This window comes from Leopardus geoffroyi, chromosome A2 (genome assembly GCF_018350155.1).
Source record: "Leopardus geoffroyi isolate Oge1 chromosome A2, O.geoffroyi_Oge1_pat1.0, whole genome shotgun sequence".
NCBI lineage: Eukaryota > Metazoa > Chordata > Mammalia > Carnivora > Felidae > Leopardus > Leopardus geoffroyi.
In genome coordinates this window covers 17,771,908-17,796,583 of record NC_059331.1, presented here as the reverse complement: position 1 = coordinate 17,796,583, position 24,676 = coordinate 17,771,908, and the positions used below count along the sequence as shown (strand labels likewise).

Below are 24,676 nucleotides of genomic sequence, written 5' to 3'. Positions count from 1 at the left end.
GTGGCTCAGTCGGTTGAGTGTCTGACCTCGGCTCAGGTCATGATCTCACAGTTCGTGAGTTCGAGCTCCGCAACAGGCTCTCTGCTGTCAGCACAAAGCTCACTTTGATCCTCTGTCCCCCTCTGTCTCTGGTCCTTCCACGCTCACTCTCTTTCTCTCAAAAATAAACATTGTTAACAACAACAAAAAGTGATAACTGAGTGGTGAGGTGAGAAGAAGACAGGCATCCAGGACAGTTCCGGGTTCCCGGCCACTGGGAAGGGTTCTGGGTCACACGAGGACAGGAGCTGTGCCTACTTTGTTCACTACAGGGTAGGTGCTCAATAAATATGTACTGAGTGAAAGGAAAAAATTTGGGGGAGAATTAGCGGGTGATCTCTTTAAAAGAGTAAGCACTTTTTGTAACCTATCTGGGAGCTCCCTTAACCATTTTGTAGGCTTCCATCACTGGTGGCTGCCAGGAGTCCTGGGAGGCCCACAGCCATTGCTGTCTTTGTCCCCCTGATGCAGCTTAGGTGCCAGTGTCTGCCCTCCAGGGATGCGGATGTGGCTCCAACACTGGGTTTTGCAGAGAAGCCCTGGGCCACCCCAGTTTTTTTTCCATTGTAGTTAATCTGATTATTTTCCTAGATACTGGTGGATTCTCTTCTTTTTCTTTCGAATTTTGAGACTGTTCCAATATCTGTGTGATCTGTTCATCATCTTTCTATGTTTATCTTTGTTCTTTTCGTGGGTTCTGGTAAACAGCCCTGGGCTAGTCTTCTATTTCAACATTGGGATTTTTTTCTTAGTTCAATCCACAATTCACGGCCTTATTTTTCCTTTTTAACAAATACCAGCTTTATAGGGGTGCCTGGGTGAGTTCGAGCCCCACATTGGGCTCCAAGCTGACAGCACAAAGCCTGCTCGGGGTTCTCTCACTCCCTCTCTCTGCCGCTCCCATGCTCATGTTCTCTCTCTCTCTCAAATAAATAAAACTAAAAAGAAAATTAAAAAAAAAAAATACCAGCTTTATAGAGAATTAATTCACATACCATACCGTTCATCTACCTAAAGTAGTTCAGTGATTTTTAGTGTATTCACCCAGTTGTGCAACCATCACCAATTGCAATCAATTTCAACATTCATTACTCCAAAAAGTAACCCTGACCCCCTGTCCCTCCATTTTCTTCCAACCCCTCCCTTCAGACCTAGGCTACCACTCATCTATTTCGTGTCTCTGTGGACTGGCCTTGTGGGGATATTTCATGTAAATATGTGGCCTCTCTCTCTCATAAATAAACATTAAACAAATTAAAAATTAAAAATAAGTAAAATGTTTTATTCATTTTTTGAGAGACAGAGACAGAGGGTGAAGGTGAGCGGGGGAGGGGCAGAGAGAGAGGGAGACACAGAATCCAAAGCAGGCTCCAGGCTCTGCACTGGGGCGGCACGGGACAGGGGGTTTGAGCTCACTAACCGGGAGATCACGACCTGAGCCGTAGTCAGATGCTTAACTGACTGAGCCACCGAAGCGCCCCCAGAATTGCTCTTAATGCCTGTATTTTTACCAAGAGTCTCATGGTTGCCAACAATCCTTGGCGTTCCTTAACTTCCAGCTGAGTCATCCCAATCTCTGTCCTCACATGGCCTTCTTGCCTGTGTGTGTGTCTCTGTGTCTTCACATGGTCTTCTTGAAAGGACATTAGTAAGTGCATTGAGACCCACCCTGGTGACCTCATCTACTTGGTTACATCTGCACAAGCCCTATTTCTAAGATCACACTGTCTGGCACCAGGAGTTTAGGCCTTCAGCATATCTTTCAGTGGGGACACATTCGACTCAACAACAAAAGCCGGTTTGTCTTTCTAGGAATTTTCTTATTTCATGCAAGTTATCTAATTTGTTGGCACAGAGTTGTTGGTTAATAGTCCTTCAGAGCTTTTTTTTCTTTCTGTAAGCTTGATAGTAATGTTCTTCTTTCATTCCCGATTGTAGTAATTTGAGCTTTTTCTCTTGTCATTCTAGCTAAAGGCTTGTGAATTCTTTTGATCTTTTCAAAGAACCAATTTCTTTCTTTCTTTTTTTTTAAATTTTTTAATGTTTATTTATTTCTGAGACAGAGAGAGACAGAGCATGAGTGGGGGAGGGGCAGAGAGAGAGGGAGACACAGAATCCGAAGCAGGCTCCAGGCTCTGAGCTGTTAGCACAGACCCCGACGCGGGGCTCAAACTCACAAACTGTGAGATCATGACCTGAGCCGAAGTTGGACGCTCAACCGACTGAGCCACCCAGGCGCCCCATCAAAGAACCAATTTCTAATTTCGTTGCTTTTCTCCATCTTCTGTTTTCTAGTTGATTAATTTCTGCTCTGGTCTTTTTAAAAAAAAATGTTTATTTATTTTGAGAGAGAGAGCGAGAGTAGGGAAGAGGCAGGGAGAGAGAGAGAGAGAGAGAGAGGGAGAGAGAGAGAGAGAACGAGAACCCCAAGCAGACTCCAAGCTGCCAGTGTGGAGCCCAGTATGGGGCTTGAACTCAAACCATGAGATCATGACCTGAGCTGAATGGACGTTTAGCCAGCTGAGCCACCGGGTGCCCTGCTGTGATCTTTGTGACTTCCTTCCTTCTGCTTGCTTTGGGTTTACTTTGCTCTTCCTTTTTCCAGTATCTTTAGATGGGAGATCAGATTATTGATTTGAGATCTTTCTTCTTTAAAAAAAAAAAAAAAAAAAAAAAAGCTTATTTATTTTGAGAGAGAGCAGGGGAGGGGCAGAGAGAGAGGGGGTGAGAGAAAATCCCAAGCAGGCTCAGTGCTGTCAGCATGGAGCCCAACATGGGGCTCAATCCCACAAACAGTGAGATCATGACCTGAGCTGAAATCAAGAGATTGATGTTCAACCGACTGAGCCACCCAGGTACCTCAAGATCTTTCTTCTTTTTTGATACAGACATTTATTTTTTATTTTTAAATGTTTACTTATTATTTGGGGAGAGAGACAAAGAGCGCACGCATGCAAAAGGGGAGGGGGCAGAGAAGGAGAGAGAATCCCAAGCAGACTCCATGCTCAGTGCAGAGCCCCATGTAGGGCTTGATCCCATGACTGCAAGATCACGACCTGAGCTAATATCAAGAGTTGGACGCGCAATCTACTGAGCCACCCAGGCACCCCTTGATACAGACGTTTACAACTGTAAATTTTCCTCTTGGTCTGTACTTTTTTATTTTTTTATTTTATTTTATTTTATTTTTTAATTTTTTTTAACGTTTATTCATTTTTGAGACAGAGAGAGACAGAGCATGAATGGGGGAAGGTCAGAGAGAGAGGGAGACACAGAATCTGAAACAGGCTCCAGGCTCTGAGCTGTCAGCACAGAGCCCGATGCGGGGCTCGAACTCACGGACCGCGAGATCATGACCTGAGCCAAAGTCGGACGCCCAACCGACTGAGCCACCCAGATGCCCCGGTCTGTACTTTTTTAATAGACAACTTAGAACAAAGGCAGAGATCAGCAGCTCTTTTTTTGTTTTTTTAATGTTTATTTATTTTTGAGAGAGAGAAAGAGCACAAGTGAGGGGAGAGGCAGAGAGAAAGGAGACACAGAATCTGAAGCAGGCTCCAGGCCCCAAGTGGTCAGCACAGAGCCCATCTCGAGTCTCGAACCCATGAACTATGAGATCATGACCTGAGCTGAAGTTGGACACTCAACTGACTAAGCCACTCAGGCGCCCCTCAGTAGCTTTTTATTAGGGCATTTTATTACTTCCTCTCTCAGTACCCTTAAATCACACTTCGGTGTTCTCAACCAGTGTTCTTCTTTGATGGATTTTTAAAAAATAACATTTGTAGGGGTGCCTGGGTGGCTCAGTCAGTTAAGCGTCTGACTTCAACTCAGGTCATGATCTCACGGTTATATTAGCTCCATGTCAGGCTCTGTGCTGACAGCTTGGAGCCTGGAGCCTGCTTCGGATTCTGTTTCCTTCACTCTCTGCCCCTCTCCCACTCACACTCTGTCTCTCTCTCTCTCAAAAATAAACATTAAAAGAAAAATAGCATTTGTATAAGGTAATCTATGCTACGTGTGAGTGTGTGTGTATCCTGAAGAGACACAAGTGAAATCTTGCTTTATAGCTTGTACAACAATCCATACTTAGAGTATTTCTATAGCACAGAAAACAAAAGACACAAGAAAAGACACATAGTTAACATTCTGTGTTATTTATTTATTTGATTTCAATGTTTATTTTTTTATTTTAATTTATTTTAATTTTTATTTATTTTTGAGAGAGAGACAGAGACAGAACATGAGTTGGGGAGGGACAGAGAGAGACAGAGACACAGAATCTGAAGCAGGCTCCAGGCTCTGAGCTGTCAGCACAGAGCCTGACGTGGGGCTCGAACTCACTAGCCATGAGATCATGACCTGAGCCGAAGTCTGACGCTCAGCTGACTGAGCCACCTAAGCATCCCTCTGTATTTATTTTTATGGCATAAACTGGATGGATGGAAAAGACTGTCCTGGTAGCTCTTTACAAACCAGAAGCTGCCCCCTTTGCTCAGTGGTCCCACGGACCTAGTCTTCCCAGATGCATTCTAAGTTCCGGGCTGGGAGGGCCCCCATGACCCAGGAAATACCCTGTAAACCTGATCCCCTCTGCCTGCCCTCCCCCCGACACAGGGCTGATCCCCGGGCCTGGCATGGGAGGTGTGATGACCGCGGTGTCTCCCTAGGGCGTCTGTGAGGAAATGACTTACGAGGAAATTCAGGATCATTATCCACTGGAGTTTGCCCTGCGGGACCAGGACAAGTACCGGTACCGGTACCCCAAGGGGGAGGTAGGTGGGATTTGGGGGCTTAGCCACCTGCCATCTGCCCCAGGACCACTGGGGGGTGCTCTGTGGAGGCTGTGTGGGCGGTAGGTGGGGTCTGACCTCAGAGCTTGGCCAGGCTGGGTGTGCATGTCATCTCCATCACCTCCCAACCATGGGGTCCAGGCCACGCAGTCCCTGCCAGCCTTGGACAGTGGATGGACAGTGCTGCACCGGACTCCCACCTCTGAGACTCTGGATCCCTGCTTCCCAGTGTTCCCTACCTTTGCCTTTTTCCCTTCCCCGGGGTATCACAGGGATTGTGTCCTCCCTGTGACTCCAGACACAGGCCCCCGAATGCAGACATAGGGAGACCTTCCCCAGTTGAGTCGTGACCACTACAAGCCATGTGCTCTTGTCTCCTTCCCTCAGGCTGGCTCCTGCTTCAGCCCAGGCCCCAGGTCAGAAATAGGTGGCCTTTGACTCCAGTATCTCCTACTTCCAGGAGGTGGCCTAGGGCGGTGGCCAAATAAAGATACCACTACAGACACACAAGTGTATGCACACTTACACGTACACATGCGGAAGTCCCCATCCCCACCCCAGAGTCCAGACTCTGGGCCCCTTTGCTGTACTGTCTTCGGGAAAAGCACAGCTCTGGGTAGCATTACTTTTTTCCTGTTGTACTATGAGGCAGAGCTCAGATTTAAAACTAACCCAGATAACAGTAAAAAGGAGTAAAGCAGCTGGCTGTTCAGACTTGAGAATACAGGAAAATAGCAGTTACCAAAAGGACTGATCTAGGATTCCTCCAGAACTACAAGGCATTGCTCTCAGTCGGAGCGTGGAGGCACATTCAGCTCCCAGCTTGAGACATTTGTTTTGCTGGTTGTGTGCAAATAGGACTCAGTCTCCTGGTGGAAATCGCTGAACCTCATGGCTGAGGGATTGGTCTAAGGTGTCCCTTGTCAGCTACCTCCCAGCACCCAGGGGAGGCACAGGGCAGGGAGACTGCCAGGATCATTGTTCCTGGCCCCTTAGGCATGCAGACAGGTCTTGTTCCAGGAAGTTTTGGGAGCCTTTATTGCCCCTGCCCCCACAGCTCTTTCTGTGCACTCCATCTACTGTGGTCTGGAAGGGCACAGTGCCTCCTACCAGTCCTCAGTTGCCAGCATGTGAGTTCCAGCAGTGGAGGGTTCAGCCAAGGGCCCTGTAGGTGAGCACAGAGGTGGCCCCTTAGGATGGCAGCCTGAGGCCCAGCCCTGCCCTCTAGTCCTCCGGGGACCTGGCCTGGGGTGGAGGACGCAATCCCTTTCCCAGGCTGCCCATCTTTCTCCCCTCCCAGCTCCCCTCTCAAACTGGACATCTCACTGTCCTAGAGGGTCCCCAGGGGCCAGGCTGGAGAATACCAGGCTGCAACCTCCCAGAATGGTGAGCATCCTAGGAGCGAGGAGGTAGCTGGTACCCAGGATGTCTCTATCACTTACCCCTGGAGCAGGGCCTGAGGGACCCTTCCCACTTGCACTTGCAGTCTTACGAGGACCTGGTCCAGCGGCTCGAGCCTGTCATCATGGAGCTGGAGAGGCAAGAGAATGTGCTGGTCATCTGCCACCAGGCTGTGATGCGCTGCCTCCTGGCCTACTTCCTGGATAAGGCCGCAGGTGCGGGCCGGGCCCCCAGGGAGGTGGGATGTGTGTATGTGAGAGAGACAGTGGGACTGTCGTGTGGGCGTCCCTGGCGTGCCAGCCCTCCCCATCTGTGTCCACAGAACAGCTGCCCTACCTCAAGTGTCCACTGCACACCGTCCTGAAGCTGACCCCTGTGGCTTACGGTAAGGAAGCTTCTTGCACACTGACCTGGTTGCCAGATGCTGGCTTTCCACAGGGTTCCACGATTTTGCTGCAGATCCCTTGAAAATTCCTTTAGGGACTCATTCTTCCTCTGCCCACTCCACAATCTTTCCCAACTTACCTTTTTTTTTTTTTTTTTAAGGAAGTTCTATACCCAGTGTGGGGCTCAAACTCACAACCCCAAGATCAAGAGTCACATGCTCTACCAACTGAGCCAGTCAGAGAGGCACCCCTCCCAATTTACAATTTTTAGTTGTTGTTTTTTTGTTTTCTGTTTTTCGTTTGTTTGTTTTTAACTTCTGTGGCCACTGGTGCCTTTCCAGTGATCCTCAACCATCACCCACCCACATGAGGGGCTTTTCTACTGGTTTTTCTGAAACCCCCGTAAAGCCCCAAAGCCTCCAGGACCTGGGCCTTAAAATATTCTGGGTGCAGGGCCTGAGCTCCTGGGTCTCAGCTCCTCACTTTCAACACAGGCCATGAGGCACCCCTCAGGTGGTCGTGTCCTCCGGAGAATGACCGTAAAGCCTAGTGGCAGCTGATGTCATTCCCGTGTGTGCTCATCCCCTCGTCCCCCATTGCATTGAACACCTGGCCTATCGGGCTTGTGTTTGTAGTGTGTTTGGGCTGTAAGTGGTTTGGCGGCTCTGAAGACTCACAGAATGACTCCATGCCGAGCTCAGGCCCGCCACTCCTTAGACTGCCTTCCGCCCCGCCAGTGGGCAGCTTGGGTCCTCGGTGTAGCCCTGCCTGGGTGTTTGGGCTCCTCACCAAGGCTGTGCTGTGGCACGTGATAAATGTGGGCCTGACTGGGTACCTCATCCTTCCTCACATGCTCTGCAGAGCTGCCTAAGGTGAGAGGACCAGGACGAGGCAGAGGATGGCTGTCTAGTCTATCATACCCCAGGCCTCGACCTGAGAGACGTTTCTACCCTCTGTGGCTCCAGCAGCCTTCCAGGAGGGGAAATGGATTTCCATCTTCCCTTTGGCAGGTTGTAAAGTGGAGTCGATATTCCTGAACGTGATGGCTGTGAATACGCACCGGGACAGGCCTCAGGTAGCAACGGGGTCACTGCTGTGGGGGCGAGCATATTCCTGGGGGTATCCAGGCACAGCATCTTCAAGGCCCAGAGCCAACTGGGGTGCCTGCCAGAGTGAGCTGGAGTTCTCTGCCAAAGCTGCTGTCTTATCACCAGGGCGAGGTCATGGCTCTGGGCTAGGCCTTCCCGAGGATGCTGGCCTGGGGGTGGAGAAATCCCTGGAGCTGGGTCCCCAGGCTAGGCAGTGCCTGAGTCTGGGTGTGGTGGCTTCTTCCCAGCAGCCCTACCATAGCGGTCTGAGCCAGGGGGTGGGGGATCCCAGCTGGGAAAGAAGCAAGAGGCCCTACTAGGGGGCATGTGGGGATCCTTCCATGTTCCCCTACAAGCTCAGGCCTCACAAGCATCTTTTCCAACTTGAGCACACCTTTAACAATTAAAGTGGTATTGTGCTTTGTTGCAGAAAGGGCTGTGCAGGTACTGAGAGGGTGTTGGCACTAGACAGAGACTGTCATGCAGAAGAGCAGTTCACTATCCTGTGTTCCCCCAGTGCCTTGTTTAAGATAGAAGCTCCTCAAAGTTTTGCCCAGAATCACTTTCTATGTCCACGTGAGGTCTCTCTTTCACTGAGGCCAAGGGCCGGAGTTGCCCTTCTGGACCTCATTCACAAGGTCTACTGCAGCAAGAAGGCCCCTGGGGCTTCTGTTGTGCCTGCTGCCACCTACAGTGGAGCATGGGGGGCTCTGGGTCCCTATCAAAGGTGCAAGCCTTGGGCTGCTCACCTGCCACCCCTTGACCTTAAACCCCACTGGCAGAGATATGTGCATGTTCTTAAGACTGCTGCCCATCACCGGGACCATCTACCATGTAGGCCACTTCTCTATTTGTCCTGAGAGTCTGCCCCAGGCCTAGCCTGGCACCCACAGGTCACAGGAGAAGGAATGTCCTAACAGGCACCCTTTGTGCGGAAGAAAGCCCAGAAGGCACTGGGCCCCAGTACTGACTGACAGGGTGATGGTTAGTGATGGTAAGAGAAGCCCCTGGAGCCAGCAGTCATTGGGGGCTGATGCCCGCATCAACGGGACAGGAGCCATCATGACCACGGGGTAGGTGGCAGCCACCTTGCCCACCTCTGCGTGGTGGCTTCTGAGAGGCAAACTTCTGCTGGCCATAGGTTCCTGGCTGGTTTCCTTTCAGGTGGCGGGATCCCTGGGTCCTAGCCCATTCTTGGGAATGTGATGGGAAAGGGGGCCCTCGGGAAGCCTGCCCCACCCACCATGAGAATTGCACCTGCCCCTCCAATTCCAGTGGCTGGTTCAGGGCACGCACAGGTGTGCCCGTGGGGGCAGTGTTTTCCTCCCTGCAGATCCGGGCACATCACATCACATGGGGCTGTGGCCCAACGTGACCTGCTTCAGCAGGCGATGGTTGCGAGGGCCCCCAATCAAGAAGATGGGCCACCAGAATTTGGGGGTCCCATAGGACCATCTCAGGGAGCTGAGGAAGGTGTCAGGCTCTCAATCCCTTAGGCCACAGCCCAGCAAGCTGTGGAAGGAAGTGGACTTTGTGGTTTGACAGGGCCCATCTGTAGCCGAGGGCTTCAGGAGGTCCAGAGTGCCCCACCCCAGGTCTGAGAGGACAAAGCACGCCACAGACTACGAGATGTCCACAAGCTGCTGGGGCTACATCTGACACCTGTCCACCGACACTTCGAGCCAGGAGGAGGTTGCCCCCGGGAGCCGGTTCCCTTCCCTGCCCCCCACTGGCGAGGATGCAAGCCAACTGTTTCCTCCTGGTTGACTCAGGCCTGGGGCAGGAGGTGGAGATAACCTTACTTTGAGTGATGCCCGGCCTGTGTGCAAGGAGCAAGCAGGAACTGGGGGCATCTTCCACCCCTGCCTTTGAACCCTTGTGTTCGTCCGTCCACCATATGTTGAGAGGCTCTTGAGCCCTGGCTCTTAGGGAAATTTGGGAAACGGAGTCCTGTAGCCAGGGCTCCTGGGGGGTGAGTATGTGAACCCAGAGGTGCACAGTGATGAGGAAAGTAGGCAGCAGGACAGTGGATGTCTGTCTATTCTCACCACAGCATGAATCTTCTGTGTTGTTTGTTTTGCAGAATGTAGATATCTCGAGGCCTCCAGAGGAAGCCCTCGTCACGGTCCCTGCTCACCAGTGACCATGTCTCATCCACTGCGACCCCCAGGCAGGTACTGATCTCTGCAGATGAGATCATTACAGGCCCCTGCTCCATGTGACAGTTTCTATGCTGGATCATCCTCAACGCCACACCTGGTTGGTGGCACCCAGAGCCCCCGCACCAGCCCACCTGCTTCCTTGTTAATGGCGACAGGGTTATACGTGGTGCCTGACCTGCTGCTAAGAATCATTTGGCCAGACTGCGTCTGCCCTGGGCTGGTGATAGGTTTCCTAGCAACCCGGTCCTTCTGTTGCAGCTGTGAGGTGTCCTCTCACCGGTCGGTTGGCTTTGTGAAGTGTGAAACCCTAAACATGTGAACAGAAAGCACTTGCTGTGACGATCCCACCACGGCCAAGCTGTCTGAGGTGGACCGGGGGGCCCCCTGCAGGGGCTCCGCCGTCTCCTCTGTGGCCACTTCCTGAGCCTGAGGCAAGGTCTTCATGGCAGCCTGAGCTCCACTGCCTTGGGTGGGAAAGAGCCCTTCCCATCCTGCCCTGCCAGGACCCGTAGAGCCACCAAGGCAGGTACCTCCACTGGCTAGGCCACTTGTATGAGCAGCGTGCTCACTTCACCACGACATGATGTACAGAACACGCAGGGAACACAGCCTTTGTGGTCACCGCTTCTCAATTGCGCACACACTGGAACATTGGCGAGAGCTGATGGCCAAGGCCACCCCTGCCCACCTGCTGCACAGTGAAAGCACGTAAAGACAGGGTGGTTGTGTGAGTTCTTCCCAGTGTACACCCAGGTGCTTGAGGGAGGGGCTGCTGTCCCCCTCCCCTCCTGGCCCTGCCTGCTAGGCTACCTCTTGCCTGTTGTCGCCTGTGTCCACACGGGAGTGTACCCCGGTGGCCGAGACATGCATTTGCTGTGAACGATTCAGAGAAAAAAAAGCCTGTCCTGGCATTCATTGACCTCTGCCCATGGGACTGAGCCGGGGAAAGGGCGGACTCCTGAGGCACCCTGTCCAGGGGAGGATTTGCTCAGCCATATCGTAGCTTTTGATTCACGTGTGTGGGAGCCTGGCAGAAAACGACCTCAGAAGGCTACCATCTGTCACGCCCTGAGTTCTTTTGAGCCCAGAGAGGCAGGCTGGGCAGTGGGTTTGGGCTCCATTTTATAGCTGAGCAGGAGACCTGTCCAGCAAGTCGCAAGGCTGGGTGAGGAGGTGTCTGGACCTGTAGTCGGACGCCCCACCGTCCACAGGACCCAGGATCCCGAGCCCACCTTGTACCCGGAACCTTCCTTGGCAGAACAACTCACCTTTCCCAGCCTTCCGGGGCTTTGCAGCCTGCAGGTGCCACCTGTCCCTGAGGGAAGTTCATGTCCCTGCCCTAGCTGGTGGTCTGTCAGCCTTGGGTGCTGCAGTGGCTGTGGACAGACAAGGTGGAGGGCTGGGGCAAGATCTTCTGGACTTACCTCCTGCCAGAGCCCCAAGCCCTAGACTCAGGACCAGGGGACCATGCCACTGCCTTTGGGACATGAGAACCACAGCCTTTGTTTCTGTGTCCCCAGAGTCTTGGGTGACTCGGTCACTTGGACACACTCACTTTTTGGCCATAATGGGTCTCTTTTGTTGGTGGCACCTACGTCTGGATGTCCCCACTTCGCCAGGACCTCGAACTGGCTGAGGCATGACCAGCGAGGCCTTTTCTCTGTGCCCAGAGGGCAGTCAGGAGCTGCCAGGCCCAAAGTGTCACAGGGCCTGGGATAAGGCAAAGGAAGCCTGGGGGCATGGTGTGGGTTGGGGCCTTTCCTCTCTGCCTCTGCCCTGGAGTGGTCTCTGCATGGTCAGCAACCCACTGGGTTGGCCACTGGTTCTATCCATGATGGTGGATGTGCTTGTGTTGAAGACACTTTCCCGTTCTTTTCAGAATGGAGGTTGTTGGATCTCAGCCACACATTACACTGTGTCTAGCATTCTTTGCAATAAATACTTTTTCTAAAAAAATTGGGCACCTGACTGGCTCAGTTGATAGAGTGTGCAGCTGTATCTCGGGGCCGTGAGTTCGAGCCCCATGTTGGGCCTAGAGCTTACTTTAAAAAAAAAATATATATATATATATAAGAATCTAAGGTTGTATCTTGTGACCATCTCTCCATTTGTGAGGTATTTCCGGCTGGCTCTGCACACTCCCATGTTGTAGTCTCTCGTAGGTCTGTGTTGGGGTCCTTGGTCCAGCTCCCACCTCCATGCCTACCCCTCTCTGGAGAGGAAACTGTCTTGCCCTGGAGTGTGCCCTGGGCCTGGTACACATGGGCAGGGACAGGGCCGAGTTTTCTCTGGGCTAACCTAGGGTTCTGGGTGCTCATCCCTGAGCAGGAAGCAGATGTGTGAGGGAGCATTTGGAGCAGAGCACCAATGAGGGGAAATTATGGATCTCAAATGTCGGCATCCCTGGAGAGGGGAACCAGGGGCTGGATGGAGGATGGACGGAAGGTCTGCATGAGGCTGTGGGTGGGGGCGTGTTGGCTAGTTCTGTTGTGTTTTCTTTGTCACCTACCTCTGGATTGGGGAAGATGAGATGAGGGGCAGGGTTTTCCCTTTCTTGTGCCCCAGAAAATCACTGGACTTTCCATACCTCTCGCCCTGGGGCTGGGCTGTTGGGAGGGCAGGGCTGCTCTTCAGTGGACATGATGGGGCTGGACATGGCTGGGTGCCCATCTGCACCTCTCTCAGTGTGTCAGGTTGGAGGTGGCTGTGGCTGGGCTGTTTCTGAGTGGTTTGGTGTTGCCAGTGGCTATGGCTGTGCCTTACCCAGCTGTGTCATGATGGATGACAAAACCCCCTGGGCATCATCCCCAAGTTCAGAGGGATTCCAGCTGCAACGGTCCTCCTGGTAGGTGAAATTAGGAGACAGCTTGATGGTCCTCACCCTGTCTCTGGGCACTGAGTTCCTGGGTGGACACCTGACCTGAGAGGCCTCAGCACTTTTGGAAGAAGGTGTTAAAGATTTTTAGCAACAAAGCAACAGCAGAAGGAATGAGATTTAACACTATGAGAATTTTTCTTCGGGTCCAGTGTTCTACCACAACCTAGAAAGAGCAATTATATATTGTCATGTTGAAAAATTTTGTAGCATTTTGGATTGCTAGAAAACAATGACCATGATTGGATGTTAAGATCAAGCATATTTGGATAGAAAGAAATGTTGCAAAGATATAGGTTTCAGCAATATTTGAATTATATTTATAATATAATAATCATATACTATATATTAATAAATTAAAATACAATTATCATCAGCAAAGGGGAGTGTTGGCATGTATGGCTTAAACCAATCATGTGTGGGGCTGGGCACATTGTTGTTTGAGCAAAACCTTTTTTCTTTAAGTAATTTATTCATTCATTTATTTATTTATTTTGAGAGGGAGAGAGAGAGCGTGAGTGGAGGAGGGGCAGAGAGAGAGAGGGAGAGAAAGAGAATCCCAAGCAGGCTCTGTGCTGTCAATGCAAAGCTCATGTAGGTCCTGATCTCACAAATTGTGAGATCATGACCTAAACTGAAATCAAGAGTTAGATGCTTAACTGACTGAGCCATTTGGCACCACTGAACAAAACTATTTATTAAAAGTGAAAGATGGGGAGCATATGGCTCTTGACCTTGGGGTCATGAGTTCAAGCTCCACATGGAGCATAGAGATTACTTTAAAAAAAAGAAAATGGGGGCACCTACGTGGCTCAGTGGGTTAAACATCGACTCTTGATTTCAGCTCAGGTCATGATCTCACAGTTTGTGAGATCAAGCCCCAAGTCGGGCTCTTCGCCAACAGCGCAGAACCTGCTTGGGATTCTCTATCTCCCTTTCTCTGCCCCTCCCCTTCTCTCTCTCACTCTCAAAAATAAAAGAAAGAGAAAAGAAAAAGAAGAAAAGAAAAGAAACATGGCTTTGGGGTAGACTAGAACTCATGTCGGCCACATCCTAGTTAATGGCCACAAGTCCCTTTGGGAAGGACTGTGAAGAAAGTGCCAGCATGAACCTGTAACATTTGCACGGGGCCCTCCTTCCTTAAAGGGCACCCACCCTACTTCCTTCAGGGACCCCTGAGTTTATGAACTGATTTTACCTAGAACGTTGGAGAAAAAAAATCCTCTCTGTTGCAGGCAGGTCTCTGTTGGTCTGACCTCTGGTCCTTTTATTACACACATCAAGGAGGACTCTATGGGCCTCCCTGTCGGTTTTGGTCCTAGGGGCCTGGTGATCCTGGCAAAGATCCTTTCAGGCCAGGCCATTCAGATGACCACTAAGTCTCCCGCATGTCATGGTCTCTGTACCTCTCTCTCCTTTGGCAGCTCAAGGCTGCTACTTGCCTCTCAGTGCCCAGGGTCCTGGTATCTGCATTGAAATCAAGGCGTCATCTCAATTACGGTGTCTCCAGTCAGAATCCCTGACCCATGGAGGACAGTGACTACGGTGCTTGTTAAGTAAAGGTTGAATTGTGTCCCCCCACAAAACAATTCATACACTGAAGACCTAAGCCTTATACCTCACAATGTGACCTTATATAGAAATAGCATCACTTTTCAAAGATGATGTCCTTGGCAGTGAACTTCTAAATGCTGGTAAAGGGAGTATCTCTGAGTGAGTTGTCTGATGAACTCAGCCCAACATTGGATTTCAGTGAATGAATGAATCTTCCTAAGGTTTTGGATTCTTTCTTCTACATTATACCAGGGGGCTTTGGACATCTCTGTTGCATTTAGGGAGACTCTGCTGTCTTCCAGCCAACCGGATAGACACACAGAACAAGCCTTAGTGGCTTAAGCCAGCACACTGAATCCAAAATTTCTGTCCAGTGCACCTGTACCAATAAATTCAGCCCAATCTAAACTTAGGTTCTTATCTCCTGGGTCTAGGACCTCAATCTTTCCTCACACATATTCTCCACATTGTGACCAAGGTAACTTAACAAAAGTCTTACAGTTCCTTTGATACATAAGCCTTCCCCTCTGCGTTTTACTTTGTAATAAGATCTCCAGACATGCTGGAATCCATCTTTTTTTTTTTTAATATTTTATTTTTTCCTTAATATTTTATTTTTCAGTAATCTCTGTACCCAATTTGGAGTTCGAACACACAACCCTGAGATCAAGAGTCACATGCTCCACCGACTGAGCCCACCCGGCACCTCACTGGAATGCATCTTTAGTTTAAGGCACTGGGGTTATTGAGGAGTTTGGGAAGAGGGGAAGGAGAAGAGTTGGCTTCCCCTTGCAAACGATAATGTTTCCTCTGAGTTCATTCATAGATCTTCATCCTGTGTAATTTGTTAACAGGTGAAGTGCCTACTGTGGGCTAAGCTGTGGAGACAGAGCAGTAAGCCCGACAGGCAAACTCCTGCTGTCACAGAACTGCCGTGGGAGACACAGTACAGAAATACATAAGGATGTAATTCCTCCCAGGGCGCTGGGACAGAGGGGAGGGTGTGGGAGGGCGTGTAAGAAGGCCTCACTGAGAAGGTGGCCAAAAGGCCTGGATGAAGCCGTGGAGTGGATGGCTGCAGAAGCCAGAGTGAAGAAGAGGAAGGCCAGGTCAGAGGTCATGGGGTACAGGTGATATGGAGCCTTGGAAATAGGAGGCCCATGAAGGCCTTTGAGCCAAGTGACTTGATCCGATGAACATTTTTTTTTAATGTTTATTTATTTTTGAGAGAGAGAGAGAGAGACAGAGCATGAGTGAGGGAGGGGCAGAGAGAGAGGGAGACAGAATCCGAAGCAGGCTCCAGGCTCTGAGCTGTCAGCACAGAGACCGACGCGGGGCTCGAACTCACAGACTGCGAGATCATGACCTGAGCCGAAGTCGGATGCTTAACCGACTGAGGCCACCCAGGCGCCCCTGAACATTTTTAAAGGGTTCCTCTGGCTGCTGCTGCCTCTAGAATAGACTTCAGTGGGGCAGAGTGGAGGTCAAGAGACCTGTCTGGAGCCACTGTGACAATCCGGGTGAGAGACCTTGATGCTGGCATTGGGGCTGCTGAGAAGTAGTCGGATTCTGCCTAAATTGTGAAGGTAGAGCCAAGATTGGCTGCTGGTGTGGATGAAGGCCTATGAGAAAGACATGGTGCCCAGGGGTGGGGTCACCACTGTGGACATATGGAAGTCTGCATGGGGCAGTTCAGCTGAAGGCGCATTCAGATTAAATGCCAGCTGGATATCTAAGTGGAGGTGTGACAGGAGTTGGATCTTGAAGTCTGGAGTTGAGGCCTGGGCTGGAGATAAGAAATGACATCATCCGTGTGTGGACGGTGCTTAGAGCCGTGACGCTGGATGAGCTCTCAAGGGGAATATAAATAGAGAAGAAATGGCACCTGAGGACCAAGCCCTAGGGACCCCACATTACGAGCGTGACATGAAGAGCCAGCAGACGGTGTGAGAAGGAGCAGTGTGGGGAGCGTGGGGGAGCCGGGAGTGCCCCGCTGTGTCAGGTGATGCTCGTGGGTCAAGGAAGGTAAGAAGGCCAGTGGATGTGGGCCTGCGAAGTATTTCCCAGTGTTGCTGCACACTCTCGGTGCTCTGTCCTGAGCAGTGCCTGACTTTCATATTAAAGATTTAGGGAGGCTGTGAATTCCCTCAGCATTTCACCTGGAAGCCATAGAATCTGCCTATGGGTTTGATAATGGGCTGTCTCAGCCCCATGGCTGCAAGAGATAGGAGACTCCTTTGCAAAGCGGAGAAAGTTTAAAAAAATTTTTTTAATGTAAATGTTTATTTACATTAGAGAGAGAGAGAGAGAGAGAGAGAGCGCATGAGCCTGAGCAGGGGTGGGACAGAGAGAGAGGGAGACAGAGGATTTGAAGCGGGCTGTGTTGACAGCAGAGAACCTGACACAGGGCTCGAACTCATGAACCATGAGATCATGACTTGAACGCTTAACCGACTGAGCACCCCCCAGGCGCCCGGAGAAAGTTTTCCATTTGTGCTTGGACACACAGCAGCTGGGAATCTGACCCTGTTGTTCTCTTTAAGCTGCTTGGATGCTGTTAAAAGCAACCACCTGGCAGCAGTCAGTGCATTTCTCAGGCCCTTCATGTTTTAAGGTGAAGCCCTTGGCCTTCCAAAGCCCGAGTATCAATAGACTCCTCACCTGAGGGGCTACCTGTGGTGTCTTGTTTTCTGATGCCACTTGGGACACTAAATTTTGTGGGGTTTTTCACACCAATAACTAATTCTCTGATTCTCCCGCACCAACTAGGTGTCCAACAATTCAATCCAATTTGGACACCAACTCTTGAATTAGTGCAGACCCCACAGGTTAAGGGCTCAGTCCCACAAGACTGACCCTACTTCAGGTGCTGGTCCCAAGTCCCAAGAGGGCCACCCATAACTTCGGATCAACTGGCTATAAATCAGGTCTAAGCCCCCTCCTCAAATTCAATAACTTGCTGGAATGACTCCTAGAACTCAGGGAAACACTTTATTTACATTTAAAAAGGATGCAATTCAGGAACCACCAAATGGAAGAGATGTATAGAATGAGGTACTGGGGAGAGGGAGAGGGTGGCGTGGAGTTTCCAGGATAACCAGGGCTGTTGCCTTCCTAGCACATCAGTGCGTTCACTAATCTGGAAACTCCCAGAACTCCACTATGTAGGGGGTTTTACGGAGGTTTCATTACAGAAGCACCATTAATTAAATCACCGGCCTTTGCAAGTTTAAGGACAAGTGTAGAAGTGGGGTACTAGGAGACCTTACCTTCAAAAACCCTAGAAACCAAGTTACATAGATCATAAAATACTTGGATTAGAATTTTAAAAATAATGTTTTGACTTTAAAACTTTATTTAAAAAAAATTTTATGTTTGTTTGTTTATTTATTTAGAGAGCAAGCCGGGGAGGGGCAGAGAGAGAGAGAGAGAAATCCCGAGCTGGCTCTGCACTGTCAGCACAGAGCCCGACACAGGGCTTGAACTCACAAACCGCGAGATCATGACTTGAGCTGAAACCAAGAGTCAAGAGCCAAATGAAGAGACGCTTAACCAACTGAGCCACCCAGGCGCCCCTAAAACTTTATATTTGAAAGGAAAGAAAATTTGATATTGCTGGTGTTGATTATAAAAAAAAAAAAAAAAACCATTGGCCCCTGGTTGATAGAAGTGAATCTCCAACCCCCACCTCCCCGGTTTGGGCTGAAAGTTCCTACCCTCTATTCATGGCTTGGTCTTTATGGTGACCTGCCTCCATCCAGAACCTTTCTAAAGGGTTTGGCTTTCCCCGGCCGGGAGTCTTATTAGCATACGAAAGACAGCAAATCCAAGTATTTTTAGGAGCTCCGGTGCCAGGAAGCAGGGACTAAGAACAAGTATTTTTTATTACACCACACCCCCAGCGGTGGCTTCAGGCTGCCAGGTTCGCTAGAGCCTTTCCCTTCATCCTAGCTGGGTTTCCACCGCCTTCAGCTCCTACCAGACAAATGTCCAGTCCGGACCCACCTCTATTTCCCCGCAGCATCTTCTGCCATTCCTGGTGACAACATCTCTATCACTTGCAGGAAACGGACTCTGCCCAACCTAATCAGAAACAGAATTTGTGAAAAGGAACTTGTGTAGCTTCCAGAGCCACCGAGGGGGCCGGAGGACAAGACTCAGAGCCGGACAGCTCGTTTCCAGCCCAAACCTCCGTCCTGCTCTGGCCTGCTGACCAAGCCACCACCACCGCCACCGCAGGATCCTCACCGTAGCCCAGACACTGCAGGATCCTCACATAGCCCAGACACTTCGAGCCCTGAGCCTCGAAGGAGGCTCTCTGTTGTCCAGACGTGGCAGCCAGCCCCCCCAGCGAACTCCTGGGAGGGTACGTCTGATTGGCTGGGCCTGGACAAAGGCCCTTGCCCTGGGGCGAAGGACAGCGAGCCAGTGAGTCTCTGGCATTTCTGCCTTCTCAAGTGGAAGAAAGGGGCCCAGGTGCTGGGTGAAGAGGAATGGCAGGGGCCTCTACTTTAGCATTGCTAATTAACAAAAATTCGACTGAGTAAATTTTAAAGATCTAATTGGCTTTCTTAAGTGATTCCTGAAGTGGGCAGCATCTCATCTTACCCGTGGAGGGGAGCTCTGAGGAGTGGGACCAGACGGAAGGTTTCTATAGAAGGAGGGTGGGAGCAGGAAGGTTATTAGCAAAAGAAAAGGATTGTTCCAGACCTGGCCTCTTTCTGGGGGGCGAAGCAAGGTGTTTTATCATGCAGACGACCCCATCTTTCTTTGAGGGGTGGGAGAGGAGCAAGAGGCCGACTCAGTGGCGCTGATTGAAAAATTCCTGACTGACCGGTTAAGACTACATTTCTGGGAGAGGTTGAAACTGCAATTAGATCGGGTATCAAGGCCTGGTTTGGGAACTTGGTCTGAGGGACGTCATTTGGGGCCCGTGATTTTTGTTTTGTTTTGTTCTAATTTTTTAATGTTTATTTTTGTGAGAGAGAGAGAGAGAGCAGAGGAGGGGCAAAAGAGAGAGGGAGACAGAATCCGAAGCAGACTCCAAGCTCTGAGCTGTCAGCAGAGCCTGACGCGGGGCTCGAACTCACGAACCCTGAGATCAAGACCTAAGTCAAAGTCCGACGCTTAACCGACTGAGCCACCCAGGCGAGCCCGCACCCCCCCCCAACCCGCCCCGTCTTTTTTTTTTTTTTTTTTTTTAACAGCGCTCACCTCTCCTGGCCCAGAGTCTCAGTCCTGGGCTGACAGGTTGCGCCCACCCCCTGTCAGGGACTGGGCTTTCTGGGCATCACTGGGTGCTCCCCATGCAGAATTGCCACTACAGGTTGGCCACACACTGGAGGCTGGGCATTTGAGGTCAGCGCTCAATACAGGGGCCATTTACAGAGCTATAGATAGGTTCAAGTGGCCACTTAGGTCGGGGCAGCACCAGGGGCTAACATCAGGAGACCTTTCAGTCCACAGGCCTACAGGGGCAAAGTGGAGAAGGGTTACCGGAACCTGGTGTGGGACCATCCCTTAGCCACGTACTGGTCCCCACACCTCCAGTTTCAGTTCCTGTAATCTGTCCACCAGAGGGATCTCTGAAGTCACTCACTCCTGTGGCCCTCTAGATAAGTCTCCGTTTCTGAGCACTATGGCCCTGAAAGAGAAGGAAGAGAGAGGAGTGGCTATGGGGTGGCACATATTGACTGCAGGCAGGAGGTTGGGGAAGGAGTAGGGGGGAGCAGCCCCACCCCTGCACTCTCCTCTCCCACCTGACCACCCACTTTGCCTTCTATTTGCCAAGCCTAGAAAGAAGCCCAGGAAAAGGGAGCCCCAGAACAGGGTAGGGTGGAGGGCGGGACTGGAGGGGAAAGTAGAAGACAGCCTGCTGCCACAGGCCCCTCCTATGGGTGGCACCGAAGACTGGGGGCACTGAGGCAGCCCGCCCCCAGGGGGAGTGATTTCAGGACTGGGACTCAGGGGAAAGAGGTCAGTGGGCTGAAGGGGATCTTGTCTTTCCTTTTTCAATTATCTGGCACCTACTATGTGCATGCATGGCCCTTGTGCTGGATGCAGAAGACAGACACTAGCCCAGCCTCATAGAGCCCCCAGAGTAGCAGAAGACACCCATATGACCCAGGGGGTTGTTTGTGTTGGGCTGGGGGAGTCACAGAGGGGAGCCCTAACTCAGACTTGACATCTTGGGAGGCTTCCTGGAGGAGGTGGCATTTCAACTGGAATATAAAGGTTGAGGGAGGGGTGGGAAATGTGTGTGGTGTCTGCAGAGCCAGGAAGCACAAAGAGCCCCATTTATTGCTGGGACTGAAGTTGGAACTTTATCTTAAGAGCCATGGGTAGAGAGGTGCCTGGGTAGCTCAGTTGGTTAAGCATCCGACTCTTGATATTGACTCAGGTGGTGATCCCATGGTTGTGGGATCGAGCCCCAAGTTGGGCTCTGCGCTGACAATGCAGAGCCTGCTTGGTATTCTCTCTCTTCCTCTCTCTGCCCTTCCCCGCTCATGCTTTCTCTCTCTCTGTCTCTCTGTCTCTCTCTTTCTTTCTCAAAATTAATAAACTTAAAAAAAAGAATTTTGGGGAACCCTTGCAGGGTTTAGAGTCGGGAGGGCTACTGATTTGTTCTTTAGGAAGATCAAGACTGGAAGCATGGAGAGAGGTGGTGAGACCAGAGCTGAGTCAGTGGTGAGTAAAAGAATGTTCTGGAGGGGCGCCTGGGTGGCTTGGTCGGTTGAGCGTCCGACTTCGGGACTTCGGCTCAGGTCATGATCTCATGGCCCGTGAGTTCGAGCCCCGCGTCAGGCTCTGTGCTTACCGCTCAGAGCCTGCAGCCTGTTTCAGATTCTGTGTCTCCCTCTGTCTCTGCCCCTCCCCTGTTCATGCTCTGTCTCTCTCTGTCTCAAAAGTAAATACACGTTGAAAAAAAAATTTTTTTAAAAGAATGTTCTGGAGATGAGAGTGGCAGAGTGGGGGGGAAGTTGAGCACCAGCCTGGGTGATCAGGTGGAACTGGGGATACAGGTGTGAGTTGTCTGTGGAGGCCCAGAAGGTCTTTGGAGGTGGTGTTCTGGGAGTCCTCAGGGCCTGGATGGCGGCAGATGGGCAGGAAATCTCAGAGGCCAATGCGCTGGGTGAGAGGTCAGGGCAGGGGCCACTATGAGTGGGTAGGGGGCAAGAGTGGAGTTGTGGGAGAAAGGTGAGGAAGGTGACAGTCAGGTGGTCCAGGACACCAGCAGGCAGTGCAAGGCAGAATGCAGAGGGAGAGGGTGAGGTCATAGGGGAGGACACTGTGGTGCCACTGGCCTGGAACAGGGGGGGAGCAGGTGGGGGGGGGGGGTGGTGCCCTGCGATGAGGTGTAGACCACATGGGAAAGAGGCATAATTTGAGGTAGGGCCTGCCTCTAAGCACGGAAGGGCACCTGCTGGAATGAAAGGGGGGTGGGGGAGGCCTGAGGAGAAAGGCTGTCAGAGGGGTGGTTCTGAGAACAGCCCCAGCTTCCCTGCCCTTCTACCCCCTACCTGTGCCTGGCATTTTTTTTTTGCTGAGCTAGTCTAGCTGGTCTGGGTCCTCACATCAAGTGTCTTGTTTGGAGGACCCTCAATCTTGTTGAGTACACTTTTTTTTTTTTTTTTTTTAATGTAAACTCTACACCCAAGGTGGGGCTTGAACTCATGACCCTGAGATCAAGAGTGTCATTGGAGGACCCTCAATCTTTTTTCTTTTTAGTTTTTAAATTTTTAAATTTACATCCAAGTTAGTTAGCATATAGTGCAATAATGATTTCAGGAGTAGATTCCAGTGTTTCATCCCCTATGTATAACACCCAGTGCTCATCCCAACAAGTGTCTTCCTTAATGGCTCTTGCCCATTTAGCCCATCCCCCCACCCACAATGCCTCCAGCAACTTTCAGTTTGTTCTCTATATTTGAGTCTCTTATATTTTGTCCCTCTCCCTGTTTTTATATAATTTTTGCTCCCCTTCCCTTATGATAATCTGTTTTGTATCTTAAATTCCACCCACATATGAATGAAGTCATATGATATTTGTCTTTCTCTGACTAATTTTGCTTAGCATAATACCCTCCAGTTCCATCCACATTGTTGCAAATGGCAAGATTTCATTCTTTTTGATTGCCGAGTAATACTCCATTGTATATATATATACCACATCTTCTTTATCCGTTCATCCATTGATGGACATCTGGGCTCTTTCCATTATTGGCTATTGTTGATAGTGCTGCTATAAACATAAGGGTGCATGTGTCCCTTCGAAACAGCATATCTCTATCCCTTGGGTAAATACCTAGTAGTGTAATTTCTGGGTCGTAGGGTGGTTCTGTTTTTAGTTTTTTGAGGAACCTCCCTCCTGTTTTCCAGAGTGGCTGCACCAGTTTGCATTCCTACCAACAATGCAAAAGAGATCCTCTCTCTCCGCATCCTTGCCAACATCTGTTGTTGCCTGAGTTGTTAGTGTTAGCCATTCTGACAGGTGTGAGGTGGTATCTCATTGTGGTTTTGATTTGTATTTCCCTGATGATGAGTGATGTAGAGCATTTTTTCATGTGTCAGCCATCTGGATGTCTTCTTTGGAGAAGTGTCTATTCATGTCTTCTGCCCATTTCTTCACTGGATTATTTGTTTTTTGGGTGTGGAGTTTGATAAGTTCTTTATGGATTTCGGATACTAACCCTTTATCTGATATGCCATTTGCAAATATCTTCTCCCATTCTGTTGGTTGCCTTTTAGTTTTGCTGATGGAGGACACTCAATCTTGTTGAGACCCTCATGTTTGGCACAGGGAGTTTGATTTCTGCTTTGGAGGGGCTGATTTCCCTGGGCCGCTGTGGAAGTTACCATTTCCCAGCTTCACAGGCTTGGTGTCCTCTGCCCCCACCATGGGCATATGCCTGTCAGATGCATGGCTGTGATTTCCCAGCCACTGGGTGTTCCTGGCCTCCAGCCCCTCCTATCCATGCACAGCTCGGGGTGGGTCAGGGAGCCGCCACCATCCTCCACCATGAAGGTTTCACGTGTTTGTCTGTGACGTGTGGGAGGATGAGCAAGCACCGGGATCCCAGTCCTGAAAATGTCAGGGAGGATGAGGCCAAGGGAAAGGCACCTGGAAGAAATGGGGGGAGGTGTCAGAGCAGGAAAGCCAAAGACAAGTGACAGGAGGTAAGAAAGGACAACTCTTGGGAGTTTGCTGGGGATAAGGACTGGGTTATGAAGACAGACAAGTCTGTGGGAGGCAGAGGCTGGACACCCAGGGAGTGGAATGGGGTGGGGGGTCAGAGGACAGCTGGACAGTGACGTGGAGGTGAGCACGTGGTGTCTGTTGTGCATGGGGAAGGGGGACCTGGGCTGTGTCCAGCTTCAGGCCATGCTGCTGAGGGGCAGAGGCAGCGCGGCAGGACGGGGAGGGCTCCTCGTTCTAACCAGGGATAGTCAGCTTCTGCCCCGTGTGCTGAGCCCGGAGCCCTTCCCGGCCAGGTGGTGGCCAAGCCCTCTCCTCCCTCCTCTCACACGCTGGCCTGGGGAACTGCACTGAGGACACCCCAGGTTGCCCTCTCAGGTCTCACTCTGTCCTCAGGTGAGAAACATGCGGTGTGGCGCACAGGATGTATGCCCTGTCTCCAGGGCCCCGTTAGCGTGACCTTTCATGTTTTCTGCCTTGAGTATAATGTACTAGATGTGCCCGGTGCAGGTGGGAGGCAGGTCAGAAACCCTGGGTAAAAAAATGCTCACTATAGATTGAACACTTGTGTCCTCGTAAAATTCATATGTTGAAATTCTAACCTCAAGGTGATGGTATTTGGAGGTGGGGCCTTTGGGAGGTGATTAGATCTTGAGGGTGGAGCCCTCATGAATGGGGGTTAGTGCCCTTATAAAAGAGGCCCCAGAGAGGTCCCTGAGCCCTTCTGCCAAGTGAAAACAAAGGGAAAGGACAATCATCTATGAACCAGGAAACTCTCATCAGACATAGAATCTGCTGGCAGCCTGATCTTGGACTTCCCAGTGGGCAGAACTGTTGTTTACAAGCCCCCAAATCTATGATGTTTTGTTATAGCAGCTGGAACAGACTTCTCGATTTCCCTGGCTCTGCCCAGACCCCTGCTCCACAGTGGGTGGCAGAGCCACCGTTAGCCATTGCCCCATCTCAAGGTGTCTTGTGTGAGCCTATGGTCTGGAGCAGACACGGATGAGGCCCAGCCAGACTCCCCCTGAGCCAGGAGGTGGCCTGGTGTGCCTGGGAGCTTCCAGTTCCCATCCTCAGACCAGGCCATCTGAAGCAGGCATGCCCTGAGCTGGGAGGGGCGTAGGGGGGGCGGGTAGGATGCCTGAAGGGATAGAGGTATCAACCCAGTGGGTGAGGTGA

General features: G+C 50.9%; 1 protein-coding gene and 1 long non-coding RNA gene across 11 annotated transcripts in view; one reads left to right on the top strand and one right to left on the bottom strand.

Annotated features, from left to right (window-relative positions):
* Window positions 1–13,035, top strand: part of PFKFB4 (6-phosphofructo-2-kinase/fructose-2,6-biphosphatase 4) — a 36,118-nt gene extending 23,083 nt beyond the window's left edge. For 4 of the 10 annotated variants that reach the window (XM_045492834.1, XM_045492840.1, XM_045492835.1 and 1 more), the window contains 5 exons: window positions 4,710–4,814; window positions 6,319–6,448; window positions 6,556–6,618; window positions 7,630–7,694; window positions 9,791–13,034. In XM_045492834.1, coding sequence (XP_045348790.1) covers window positions 4,710–4,814; window positions 6,319–6,448; window positions 6,556–6,618; window positions 7,630–7,694; window positions 9,791–9,850 — 423 coding nt within the window. In that variant the 3' untranslated portion in view covers window positions 9,851–13,034. Of the gene's footprint in view, window positions 1–4,709; window positions 4,815–6,318; window positions 6,449–6,555; window positions 6,619–7,629; window positions 7,695–9,790 lie in introns of all 10 variants that reach the window. The other 6 variants (XM_045492838.1, XM_045492841.1, XM_045492833.1 and 3 more) reach the window with 5 other exon arrangements.
* Window positions 13,036–18,164: 5,129 nt separating this feature from the next.
* LOC123605633 lies at window positions 18,165–19,326 on the bottom strand. Its single transcript, XR_006715836.1, has 2 exons — window positions 18,547–19,326; window positions 18,165–18,381 (listed from the first exon to the last, which is right to left on the bottom strand). It is a non-coding gene; the product is annotated as an uncharacterized LOC123605633 (long non-coding RNA).
* Between the last annotated feature and the right edge of the window lie 5,350 nt (window positions 19,327–24,676).